Source organism: Actinia tenebrosa, unplaced genomic scaffold (assembly GCF_029948245.1).
Source record: "Actinia tenebrosa isolate PJP-AT-01 unplaced genomic scaffold, QUT_ActTen_1.0 PGA_scaffold4__44_contigs__length_22323623, whole genome shotgun sequence".
Lineage (NCBI taxonomy): Eukaryota > Metazoa > Cnidaria > Anthozoa > Actiniaria > Actiniidae > Actinia > Actinia tenebrosa.
In genome coordinates, this window is record NW_028292581.1 from 9127286 (window position 1) to 9141337 (window position 14052).

Sequence of the window (14052 nt, forward strand, 5' to 3'; positions counted from 1 at the left end):
TTTCGTGAGCGAAAGAAGTCCACAGGTTAAAATCAGTTTTTTTTTTAGCGATTTTATGTTTTCGCTAAGCCAGTAGATTATTCGACCGTCGCCGGCTGGCTACGGCCCCAAAGAGAATTTGAGGGATTTACTCAAAAGATATAATTAAAAAAACACACAAGACAGTTTTTAACAGTTGTGGATTAAATAATATAGTCATAATCAACTTTCAGATTGTCAAATGAAATTTTGGAATTAGTTTTATCAAATCTTGTTCTGCCTGATTGAAAGATTTCAGTTTCGTTTTGCATTTGTTTTTTAGTTATATACGTAGTACGGTTTTTTTTTAGTTTTTAAAGTGCTTGGTTAATTACTTGAGATCATTTTTGTGTAGCATGAAACACAACACCTTTTGTTCTTTTTTACAAAGCTTCATCGATGGATTTTTGCAGCTGCCTGATACTAACAGTGTTGTTATTGCAGTACTTCTGATTGCTTCAGCAGAACGTTTCACGATCTCAACCCAACAACCCACACGTCAGAGGAATACGATTAAAAAAAAAAACCTAGGTCAAAAGAAAGAAAAAAAAACTACAAGCTCTCTATAAAAAAAAAAAAAAAAGCACATTTCCTGGAATACAAAATTAGAGTTACGACATTTTAATGTAGTTGAAAATGAAATTGTAGTGACTATGTAGTATAAAATCTTTCGGTGACATCTTAATAAAAATGGTTTAAGCTCTGATCGAAACGCAAGGACATGAACAATGTTTTTGTATTTTTGATTTTTTTCAGTGGGAAAATAAGAAATTGTTACAGCTTCAACTTCTTCGGAATTTTAGCTCGGGGAAAATCTTCTGGCAAACAAAACTATTTAAGTTAACAAAGTAATTTTTCCAAACATAAGTTTTCAATTGCATCAATGTCATGTGACATGTGAATGCCTTAGGAATTTACAACAGCAAATTATGGCAATCTTGTTGCAGAAATCCGGAAGCAAAGGTTTGATTATACGCCCCTCCAGCCATCCAGTTCCTATAGTGATGGAATTCAACAACAGGAAATGCGGTCACTAATGAATTATTAATGTATGGGTAGTTTAGATACTTAGAGTATCATTAGAGAGGTTCGTTATGAATGGCAAATCACCATGTTGTACCGTAACGAATCTTATCTGGACTGTAACTACGCTTGCGATTGCAATGAATTAACTCAGGAAGATGGATGACCCGGGGTTTAGTTGAATCAGTCAAGGGGTTCTTATCTCTATCTATAATGCAGTTATCAGCCGCATCTTTTTGACTCCAGCATGATTTCAGAGAGGAATAGCCTTATCGCTATCAAAATCAGTGGTCAGGCTTTAACCTGTAATAAAATCGATAACAATGTCGATGAAAACCACAGGAATGCGTTCATACTTTAAACCATATGCCTGTATATGCAAGTGACAGACGTTCTATATCTTAACAAGGATGCAGAGAATGGCTTCAAAGGTCCTCTAATTCCCTCCTTATTTCCAATATGGTTTCTATTTTGCCCCCTAAGCAGCCCACAATGCACTGTAATGCCAACCTCGACCCACTTTCTTCCTCAACCTCGGAATGGCTAATACTAATGCGAAAACATGATCCAATCCTAGATGAAACAACCTCTGGGCTGATTATGTCAGGGCATGATAAATTACCAGATCAAACCCTAGATGAAATAATCTCTGGGTGATCTATGTCAGGGGCATGGCTAACTCACCGATCAAAACCTAGATGAACAATCTCTGGGCTGATCTAATTCAGGGCATGGCTAACTTACAGATCAAACCCTAGATGAAAAAAAACAATCCTGGGCTGATCTAATTCAGGGCATGGCTAACTCCACAGATCAAACCCTGGTAACAACCTCTGGGGCTTATCTAAGTCAGGGCATGGCTAACTCACAGATCAAATCCTAGATGAAAAATCTCTGGCTTATCTAAGTCAGGGCATGGCTAACTCACAGATCAAACCCTGAACAATCTCTGATCATGAGCTGATATGTGTCGGGTCAACGGCTAACTTCACAGATCAAATGGGATATAATTAGTGTGTTAGATTGTGGTCGAGGGAGGAAAACCACAGAGAACCTCGGAGAAAATCGGCGAATCAAGGGAGAGGCCTACAAACTCTGCTCACATGTGATGTCAATTCAGGAATCGAAACTGAGCCCAGAAGTAAGAGACGACTACACTACCACTACACCACACCCCGACTCTTTCTTCTCTATTTATTCTCTATTCATAGTTTAATCACGACATATCCCTATTACCTTTCAGTCAAGGTTATGGTTATTTGCCTCTTTACAAAGGCGCCAACTCTAAGCCACCCTTTAACAGACCTCCAGCAGAAACCCTTAATCTTACACGACCACTAGCAACTTCCGCCAGAAACCGACCATCCAGGAGACGGAGGTTCTGTAACTGGTCATGTGGCTCAGGAAGATTTTGCTTGTTTGAAACTGCGCGTCAAGTACCTTGTCCCGTGGCTGTCAACAAGAAGGGTAAGCAGAAGGACCGTGATTACTGTGGCAACCTGTTCCAGAATTCTGCTCCGGTCAGAGGTTAAGAAAAAAACCCCTCAGGATAAGCCGGCTCAGTAGATTAACGAAGACTGATAGATTGTGGTGGAATGTTAATTACAGTAGTAATAATCCGTGGACGCCACACTGAGTAAAGCCTTGGTTAGCAATGTTAGTACCTGGATGCGGGGTGACCCGGAACTTTTACCTATAGTCAGAGTTTTGACCGATCCTCATTTTAGCTTTTCTTTCATTCAAAGATACTTTAAGAGATCAAACATTTTGAGGTTTTTTTCCCCTTAACCCTAAAATAGCAACACATTCTTGTGTCCAAACACTTTGGCAGTCCCCTTGCGAGAAAATTCATTTCCAGTTTCACGGTCGTTCCCGCCAAGGACAATTTTATAATTACTCTTGCTTAATAGACAGACTCTTTACTTTCGTTGTTTGTTTGTACCCATTACAAACCATGGTGATGCCACTCTTGGAGGTTTATCATTTTCATATATCTATATAAATATTTTTGAATGTTCATCATAAATGAAATCCCCACCACCACCACCATCATCATGAAGATGATTCTCATGTAGGGGAATGTCACGTGTCAAATGTACCTTTATATAAATCACGCATAAAGCTATGACGTATAGTTGTGCGAGGCATATGCCGGAACTTCCAGGTTTTTTTGGCGCGCGGTCGCCGTGTGTAGAGGGGATTTCTGGGAGTAATCTGATTGGCTGATACTCAGGCAATACTATATAGTGTATTGTATATAATATGCCTAGTCACCTCATGCCAGAGAAGCCGTAAACAAGAATCCGATGTAAGGATGAAATACAAAATTCTTTTTTTTCCCTACCAGAGTGTTTGTATCTCCTTTTAAAAGTATTTTAAGCAGTATGATTTATGATTTATGATTTATGATTTATGATTTATGATTTATGATTTATGATTTATGATTTATGATTTATATAGCGCCCTTTAATATGCGGATATAATCAAAGGCGCTTTACATGAGTTGTGAATGACAGATTGCTTTATGCAATTTACAAACATGAGAGATGGTTAGTATGAAGTGTAGGCAGTAAAACCTTTTGGCGCTCACTCATATGTGATGGTATTAATCTACGTATACAGATGGGTATATTTGCCCGAATACAAAATCGAGATGAAGACCGTCTATACCACTGTACGAGGTTGTTGTCCAGGATTCTCTGGACCCAGGTGTGATAAAAGTAAGTTCAAGACAGAACATTACCCTATTGCTGCCTACTCATACCTCATACTCAAACTAGCTAGGCGGTATCTATGAGGATCTACTATCCCTGCCAAATATGTTGGCACAACTAAAACATCGAACAACGTTGTACACGTCTCCCCTCATAGGCGGATCCAGAACCATTTCAGGAAAAAGTGTGTATGGCGGTATATATGAGGTCGACAAGGAAGATCTTCAATCCCTGCCAAAAGTTGTTGACACGGTGGGGGGCTTGAAAGCCAAATTCCTTTCAAAGAACCCTTACTTTTGTAATTTTGGGTCATTTTCTAATTGTTGGTTTGTCCATAACTACACGTTGTTATATGGATGAATTACTGAAAGACAACGGGAAGCCATTTCAAGGTTACCGGCATGTCGCACCATGTACGTGCTGTAAGTCAGCACTATATTCCTATGCACGCTCCAGGCAGGTCGTTTCGTGTTAGTGTTGTAAGTCAATACCGTTTGTTTCCTACTCATGAAAACCACTTCTTATATAATGTCAGTAAGAATGATGATGATATTTGGACTCTTTATGCACTGAGCTAGAGGTGAAGTTAAAACGCTCACGATGTAATTCTTGTTCCATAGCTGTTTTAACTGAACTGTGTTCGATAGTTGGCAGAAGAGAACTCCAATCCTGTCGAAAGGGTTAACATTATCAACATAATCAAATGTCACAACCCTTTCAATATTAGTTTAATTAGAAATCTTCTTACTTTAGGATCTTAAGTGGGGTGAAGTCATAGCGGTAAGGCGCTTGTCTTCAATTCACTGGGGTCATCTCTTATGTGTGAAGTTTGAAACAGCGATTATATTAATTTGATTCTATAAATATAAAACATGTGCAAGATAAGAACTAAGACACCCCACGTCAATTTGTTGAATCTTTTCTTTTTGCCCTAGCTTAAAAACCCATAGCAAAACAGTTCATATGCTATGGGTCCATTATATAGACCAAAGGGCCATTAATGAGGGGAAAATTACTTATCTTAATAATATAGGTAAGTTGTAGTGCTTGGGAACGAGGTTATTCCGGGCGAAAGCCCTTGGAATTAAATTCGGAAAAATTAATTTCCGACCTCGCTGGGATTCGAACCCACGACCTTCGGAATTGTACTACCGATGCTCTACCAGCTGAGCTAGAGGTCAGACTGAGAGGCAGGCCGGGGTGAAATAGATGTTAGGTCGCGTTAATTATGATGCAAAGATTAGAGTATGTGGACCCGCGTGGCAACTAATGAAATAGTAGAAGATAATTATAGGTAAGTTGTAGTGCTTGGGAACGAGGTTATTCCGGGCGAAAGGCCCTTGGAATTAAATTCGGAAAAATTAATTTAAAAATTAATTATTATCTTCTACTATTCATTAGTGCCACGCGGTCCACATACTCTCATCTTTGTATCTTAATAATACAGCTTCTCATTAATCCTATGTTGGTAACTGTCCAATTATTTTCTTAATTGGACAGGTCTTGTTGATATGGGATTAATTTGGCAGCTATATAATTAATAGGTAATGGGATTTCATGCTCCCCAATCAAGAAATAATTAAACTCGAAAAATTCCTCTGTCAAATTGGACTCGGCCTACGGCCTCATCCAATTTTGTCAGTCCTCGGAATTTTCCTCGTCCAATTATTTCAATTATTTTTACATATACTAATTAATTAATTAATTAATTTTCATTATCCATTCCTTACTTCCCTCGCAAAAATAATATTTAATTTTACACGCACCCCTCTAACCACCCCTATGCGTACGCCCCTGAAATCTGTGAATTCCAAATGATGTGACAGATTACGCAAGAACTCTGCCAAGCATAGGACAACCGACAAGCTCTACCCATGCACACAGACGTCGAGTTCAATCGGAAATCGATTCCAGGTCACATTACTGGGCTAATTCATAACACCAGTCACGCGTGGAATGTTCATCAGCGGAAATGCAAGTCTTCAATAGAATTCTTTCGGGTCGAACACACGATTTGTAGCAATATTGAGATGGACAGACTTTTGTCATCTAATTGAAATCTAGCCATTGTGTAGTCCAAAAATGGACCCACCAACAAAAATAGACCCACTATTCAGAGGATTGTGGCGGGTCCAGTTTATGCAGTTATGGGGCAGCAATTGTCCAGATGCGATGCTCTAAGCACATTGCTAAGTTATTACCACAAACTTACCTCACGAAATGTTTTCATTATTCTTTAGCTGCTGAAAGGATCACCTTCTCCTCCCAAACCACACTTAACTAATGGAGTTGGGCAATTAGGACCCCGCGGACCTGCCGGGCCACCCGGTCCCCAAGGACCTGCTGGGCCCCAGGGTGCCGATGGACCTGCTGGTCGCAAGGGTTCCGCAGGACCCCCCAGGACCCAAGGGTTCCGCCGGACCACCAGGTACTTTTCACGCCTTATTTTCCCTCGTACTAGACCGTTTAAATTTAGATTTGCAATTAACATGCTTTCTTTCTATGAACATGTTTCTTTATATGCCATTCCAAGGTTGAGGGGAAAAAGTTTGCATTACAATGCATTGTGGACCTGTTTTGGGGGACAAATTTCCAAGATGACGTCTATATATTTCGTCCCCTAGAACAGTCCTAAAACTTACTGTAATGCCAACTCGACCCGAATTTTTCCTTTACTTCAGAATGGCTAATATGTGGCTGGTGAATCTTAAAAGTTGACCATGCTTTTTTGTGGTATGTCTTGCTATACAGTCCTTTGCCTAAACGTCGTTTGATCGGCTTCATCCCTACGGCGCCTAGACCGAAAAGGATCATAAGGATAATTAATTCACAGATACTAGCTGCCGCATATGTTATCTAACACGTCTTAAGCAAGTTGTACTGGACTGGAAATACTAAAGTTTTGGCTCTTATCCCCAAAGTAACCTAATTCGAAGCTACTATCTGTAGCCGGCGATAACTCGTCTGAACAGCGCTCAAGCAGATAATCTTTTAGCGCCTGTACGTTGTCGATATTTGGGACAACATCCTTATGGAATATGATGTGAAACGCCTCTTGCTTTCCTTTGTGCATTTTGCCCTCCATTGTGCATTGTGTCACCGACTGATAGAGAACAATTAATTATTCGTGTTAATTTACCCGTTATCCTTTCGGTCTAGGCCCGTAGGGATGATCCAACCAACGACAACGTTTAGTCAAAGGACTGTATACCACGGTCGTCCAAATCTGTTGTGTTCATTTTGTAGGTCTATCAATACCTGGCCCAAAAGGATCCTTAGGGCTTCCTGGCCGTCCGGGTGAATCGATCGTTGGCCCCGCTGGACCTCGAGGACTACCTGGCATCCAGGGAAAACCAGGACCCCCGGGACTTCCCGGGTGTACCGGGTATACCTGGAAGAAGATCCCCAACTGTTGTGTCTGGCGGAGAACATCCTACTTCCGTAAGAGACAATACATGTTGCATTAACCAGCTGAGCGGTAAACTATATTTCCGCCAATCACAGCGCGTTAAGCTGTTTTGCCGCCGGCGCTCATTCCCAGGCTACTGTAACCCAACCCGTATTTTTCTGTGTTCTATTAACGTGTCAACAAGAAGCAGAAATATGGAAAGGAAGAAAAAAACTATTTCACTTTATCGCCGTGTTTACTTACGTTCTTCCAAGCTCCAAAAATGCTTAGGGCCGATCATTTTACCACTCATGCTTTGTTCGCCGCGTTCACCCATCAACTGGAAGAGAATCGATATTAGTGGTAGCACCTTTGTCTATAGTTGGGCTTTGGACCAGCATATTTTATCGCTATTAAGCCGGCTGGCTGATGGCCATCCTCTGGGAGAATTGCCAAGTGGTCGCTAACGGGAGGTTGGCCGAGAGGTTTGAACGGATATTAAAATACAAAACAAAAGCCACAAATTCAATCCAGGACAAGGGTGATTCCTTTTTAATTTTCGTATTAGCCTCGCATTCAAGATAATTTTGAGAAGGGTCCTTTGGTGCTAAAACCTTAATTTCTTTGGGACTTTGACAAGTGGCCTCCGAAATTGCAAAATATTTTCAAGACGCCAAAATGAGTGTTTTCGCCGCTGAGTCGCTAAAAACTGTCAAGGTAGTTGCCAATAGAACAACAGTTTCAAATACGAAAGGCTGATTGATATAATTGAATATGCTAGCTTGAACTCAAGATTTTTTGTTTGACTATTCATTTGTTTTGATTTTATTCAGTAATCTGTTTCGGTCATTTTTTAGACTATGGATATGAAAGACCTTATGGAAGAGTTTCTGCTTTGCTTTTTAGAGTGAAAGAACTCGAAGACAGAGGTAAGTGGCCTGCGTACATCCAAAAACCTGCCGAGTTGTTGAAATCACTGAAATATGAAAAAACAAGCGCTCTAGTTTCACAATCACCGCATGAAGGAAGCAGATCGATAGGGAAAGGGGTTTTGAGCCTAGAATCTTGTCAAGCCTCATTATCTTCCCCATTATAACCATTCCGAAGTTGAGGAATAAAAAACTGGGCGAAGTTGGCATTGCAGTGCACTGTGGCGCTGTTTTAGTGGACATATTTCAAAAAAGGCATCTATTTTGCTCCCTAAAATGTCCCAAAATACACTGCGATTACAACTCGACCCAGTTTTTTTCTCGATCTCGGAATGGCTATGAACATGGCGACCTGTATCGTTCTGAGGATAAAATAATTGAATTAAATTTTTGAAGGAATAACTAGGAAATACGAATAATACAGGCACATAGCGGATAGCTGGTCACTGACCAATATCGATATTTTGCCCAGTTTCATCCAATATGTTTCTTACGTCATAATTATAACAGTTATTTCTTAAAAAAATATATAAGAGATCAGAGTGGTTCATACATGTTTCTGTTTCTACTTCTACTATCCAACTAAATGCTTTCGTTGTTTAGTCGAAGCGTGCAACTGCCCTGTGCGGAGAGAGCCAGCTCTAAAGCCAACAGATCAGATTCCCAGAACCGTAAGACGATACCCAAGCCCCCCTAAAGAACGGATCCCACCAACGCCCGAAAAGGAAGTAGTCCCGACCACCCCTGATGACATGTTTGGTCCTCCTGCATTGTAAATAAATAAAGATTGATGTAAAGCTATTATAACTGGACTAGTGGGGAGAGGAGGTCTTTAGAGGAACTTAATTATGACTGGAGAAGCCTTAGTACGGTATAGGGACTTTATATATTAAGTGTTTTGATCGGATGGTGTTCATTTTGTTGTCTTGATTAAAGACCCATTGCCACTTACCGTGATGCACCGCAGTCACAGATGAATTTCGTGGTCCATGAAATTCAAAGATTCATATATTGAATAATAACTTCATATTAAATCCTTTTCCGACATAGCACTAAGGCACAATAATGATTCTTTTACATTCTTCAAGAGTTTATTCAAAAGGTTGGAATTGTTTTTTCGGTGGTGACACGATTCAAAATGTAAACAAATTGTGATGCATCACGGTAAGTGGCAATGGGTCTTTAATTGATTTATTTCGGAATCCAATTTAAATAAAAGAGTTAAAAGAGTTGAACGCAGCACCGTCGCCGTCACGAACACAGCGGTCATAGCGTGGGCCCATACCGTAAGGTTTTTTATGTCATACATCTAGTCTAAAGTTTACAAACATTTTTATGGATCCCCTTTCTAGGTTAAGAAAACTCACAAGGGCTATACAATAGGAAAGGACTAAGCAGAAAAATGAAATAGACAAGACATGGCGCAACGTTTAGTGTCCCCACTGTTAATGTTTCTATTGTAACTTTACCCAAAATGCCGGCTATGACGTCGCGTTGATAACACACGTCACATGTGACGACAAATGACGTCACATATACGTGTTGCCTGTTACAACGTGCACGTGTGTTTGAAACAACACCGTACACGTGAATTCAGATTGGCTGTCTTATTTATAGACCTTTTCTGAAATAGAGAACATGGTGCATTGTGGTCCATATCTTCGGTACAATTGCCTTTGTTCCTCATGCCTTGTTGTTTGTACCGAAGCTAAACCACAATGCATCCTGTTTATCGAACTAAGAAAAGGCCTAAAGGTACATCCATTGATCTATCTGAACAGAAAATCGAAAAATTAAATAAACTTTACTTTCTTTTTGTCCTGCGTCTTCTGCAGCAGATATCTCAAATACGCCATCATGCGGTCTACCCTGTTGATGTAACTGCAAAGTGTTGTTAAAGGTGTTGTTTTTAATCGCGCAATAATACTGTAGGACAAGAAGGCAAGAAAATTGTCTAGTGTTTCCACAACCTTTAGGGCTATTTGCTTAGTTATAAAACAGTTTTTAAAAAGAATCTGTAATTTTGGTTTATTAAAATCAGTTTTTTTAAAATGTGAGGTCGGTAATTTAGAAAGTCCGGAAAGTGCGCCGCCCGGAAATTTCGTCATCATTGTCAGCGGATTCTTCTTGTCACATTGTCATTCAACAGGACGGGAGCGTGATTAAAGAATATTTTAAATGCCATATCATTCTCTTATAGATCTATATTTTAATATTTCACACACTTAAAACTTGTAGTTCATAATATTAAAAATAATATCTTTTCACACGCTGTTACATCCCTACTGTATAATGTCCACTGACCAACCCCAAAAAGCAGTACACATATTATTCGCCATCAAGTCACATCATCGCAGCCATGTTGGAGATATTAAATACCACCAACATGGCCACCGTGTCTCTTTGGGGAATGTTTGACAATCATTGATTCTTACACAACACTCATCTAATTATTTTAACCTGCAATCTTCCACAATCAGTTTTTAACCATTTTCCTGTCACCATGAATGTCTGTTTCCTCTCGAACCATCCTGCTCGAAATTAGAACAAATTAATAGGGTTTTTTCCTATTTCAGACCCGTTATCTTTCCCATGAAAGTTCTTATCATTGTTTGGTGGTTACAGATTCGAACAAATCGTCCTAGTTTTCACGAGGGTAGCAATTAATAGTCAGTGGTTAACAAACATTTGACCCTTGTTCCATGATCGAATCGGAATTTAGAGGAAAACCGGAGAGAAAACCTTGAAACATTGTCTTGTTGCCAATGGTACGTGGTCTGTAATGGGGATAAACATAACGCCAAAATAACATGCATTCTACGTAATATACAATTATTTTTTTCCGAGCGCATATTCTATACTTACAAAGATGACTCAAACAGAATGGTTCTATGGAAACAGTAATTCAGTCACTAACAACCCTTGGTCTGACTGCCCTAGGTGAATATAAGCTACATTCATTACTTAGAATGGAAATAATCACGAAAAAAACGGCCAAGGACCAATGCGATACACCGTGCGCCAGCGCCGGTACAATAAAATCTAGCTATAGGTACAGTAAGAATAGATTAAGATTTACGAATCGAAGAAAACAATAAATAAGAATGTAATCAGGTAAAAGGAATGCTATGTACCGTATTGAAAACTTCTTGAAAAAATGTGCACCATCACGAAGTCCACGCCCATAATACATCTTGGGCTGCCTGTGGTTAGATGGCAGAATAATAAAATCCCTCTGCTCTTGGGAATTGAATTCTTTCTCATGTAAAACGATTGTATTGTTCCAGCCATTTTACATGGCTGCTGTCACGTGATGCTGCAAAACCTCTATATGGGTTCCAAGCATTCCCAAGAGAGCTACGAGACGAAAGCATGGTGGCCATTGTGTTGCCGTTAACAATGGATGCTAATAAGAAATCGTTTGTTAAATGGCACCAAGGCTGCCCCGAGAGGACGCAATGACGTAATGTGCAATCGAAGAATTCTCTCTTCACAGAGCATTCATTGTTATTTTACTGCTAAATCTAAGCTAAATAGTCACTGACTTGTGCTTTTGTTTCTTTATCGAGTGACACTCATATTTGAGTCTTCACGTCGTTCTCATTCCTTGACGTTCTAGACTTGTTAGTTATCTATTAATTTATGTTTGGTAATTCGTTGTCTATATGAACACGTACGGTTATATCAACTGCCTGCTAAGAAAGCCTTTGCGATTTCTATAAAAATATATTAGTGTTAATAACTATCTATTAATATCATTTATGTATTCTTGTTGTCTCGATTGCAAAAATATCTTTTTGCCGTCGAGACATGAAAGAAAGCGTTTTGAGTCAGCGTAGCTAGCTTAACGTTGCGAAGGGAGTTGTCAGAGGGAAAGGACTCCAAAAGGGGTAACAGAGTTAAAAGAAGCGCTCTATCCTATCGCCTCTCTTCTGGTAATACTTTCCCCGGTCTAGTTTCCTTGCGCTTCTTTACACTACAGGCTACGAACGTTGCACCGAACCATCCTCATTTTGAGCAAATGTTCATTGGGTCTCCTAAAAGAAGCGTAAGATTTTGGAAGAATCCGACCACATCTGATTTCTGATTGCTCAATATTATAATTAAAAAGGTCGGAATTTCTAAGAGTTTGCATTTTTGACGAAAACTGATCTGACAGCGCAGATGATGGGGCAGATTATGAATCCTTTACAAGTCAGCCCACGAAGATGGTTTGCATCTATGCGCCGTGCATCTGAAACTTCATTCTACAAAGAAGATCGTCTTAATAGAGTGACGATGATCGATGTACATATATTTGTCTATATATTACTTTCTATATTGGTATTTTGGTTTGACCTGGTGCTATGATATACATCCTCTCTTGGAAGGAGCACTAGACGATGACCCTATTGGACCCAGTGGAGCTGATCTATTCCTGAAACAGGACAAATCTTTTGTTAGTCTGCGGAGAAGCCAAGAAGCGACAGAAAGAGAATAAATGTCTCTAAAATACCGCCTGAAAAACTTGTAGTCCAAACTAGTGTCCAAGACTAAGTTTGAATTTTTAAAATTTGAACATACTAAATTTATCATTGGCAATTCACGCCTCGTGGATCCACACTACCTTGACAATGTGATGACGCAATTTATCGTCAATAAGAGGACAGACACATAAAAAAATAATAACAAAAACGATAAAAACTTCTCATTTTTAGCGATCAAAACAACCAACGGAAAGAGCGAGCGCTCATTGACGTCACCTTTATCTGTCTGTCTTCTTGATGATAAAAATGATAACCAATCAGCGCGCGAGAAATTCGTAAGTTATTGTAAAAATCACTCTTGCACCTATCTTCTAACAATATGAATATACGTAGGTGGATCAATGGTGCTGTTTAAGAGGATGAAGCTTACAGTCTATCAGAATAATACAGGTAATAATAGGTAATAATACAGGTTCCAATATATAGCAGGTAATACTTACCGTACACTTGGTGACACATCGTAATATCCGCTCTCCATCAGTACATTTTCAATGGTATTCTAAAAATCACATTAATATCATTAATAGCATGAAAATCTTTTTCCATATTTATTCTAAGATTGCTTCCGTTGGGTAAACAATGTTAGTATTGTTGCATCATAAAGTCCTGATTTCATAAAGTATTTATTGCCAATGTTCGTGGACTACATACAGCAGCTTTCCCAAATCCTTTAAACCAATCACAGATCGCCATATCACTGCTCATCCAGAGATATGTTTAAACACAGCACCGTCACGGTCACGGTACCGAATCTACGACATCGTTAAAAACCAATCACAGATCGCCAAAACACTGCTCATCCAGAGTAATGTTTGGAGAGATCACCGTCACGGTCACGGTGCGCAACTACGACATCGTTAAAAACCAATCACAGATCGCCATATCACTGCTCATCCAGAGATATGTTTGAACACAGTAACGTCACGGTCACGGTACGCAATCTAAGACATCTTTTAAACCAATCACTGCTCACCAAGTCTAGCTCATTCAGACACATGTTTGAACACAGCACCGACAAAATCACGGCACCGCATTCCGTACATTGAGTTCTTTACAGTCATATGACTTGTTGTGACTTAGTGTGGTATGTTTATAATAAATCTTATACAACGTGAAAACAGCTACCTGTATTGTTTCATAGGTAATCCCAATCTCTTGCTTGTCAACACTTTCTAATCCAGTGCCGCTGGCTGAAAAAATATGTAAATACTTGAGTTGATTATCACAACTGGCACCCTTAGGGAACCTGCTCAAGTTCAGTTCATTAATTCAAGTACTAGACGTCATGTTATTAAGTCAGGTACCTAGTTTATCGGTGGGACAGTCCTGTTGGTGACCCAAGAATGAAGGATCGCCAAACCAACTGTGAAGGTCAACAACTTCGCGTGAGCCTTCGATGACCTACGAACAACAAAGACACAAGACATAAAACGACCTGCTTCGGGTGGCCTGTG

General features: G+C 39.6%; 2 protein-coding genes across 2 annotated transcripts in view; one reads left to right on the forward strand and one right to left on the reverse strand.

The window, feature by feature from the left end:
* The first annotated feature begins 2532 nt into the window (after nt 1–2532).
* On the forward strand, nt 2533–8873 carry LOC148906998 (uncharacterized). Its single transcript, XM_089036277.1, has 6 exons — nt 2533–2568; nt 3664–3761; nt 5996–6183; nt 7002–7196; nt 8001–8072; nt 8676–8873. Exons 3-6 carry the CDS (start codon nt 6117–6119, stop codon nt 8846–8848), a joined length of 507 nt encoding a protein of 168 aa, XP_088892403.1. The 5' UTR covers nt 2533–2568; nt 3664–3761; nt 5996–6116; the 3' UTR covers nt 8849–8873.
* Nucleotides 8874–10261: 1388 nt separating this feature from the next.
* Nucleotides 10262–14052, reverse strand: part of LOC116296934 (serine/threonine-protein kinase Nek10) — a 28174-nt gene continuing 24383 nt past the window's right edge. The window contains exons 36-39 of the mRNA XM_031705058.2: nt 13903–13999; nt 13724–13788; nt 13039–13097; nt 10262–12489 (exon numbers count right to left, since the gene is read on the reverse strand). Of these exons, the coding sequence (XP_031560918.2) occupies nt 12417–12489; nt 13039–13097; nt 13724–13788; nt 13903–13999 (294 nt within the window). The 3' untranslated portion in view covers nt 10262–12416. The remainder of the gene's footprint in view (nt 12490–13038; nt 13098–13723; nt 13789–13902; nt 14000–14052) is intronic.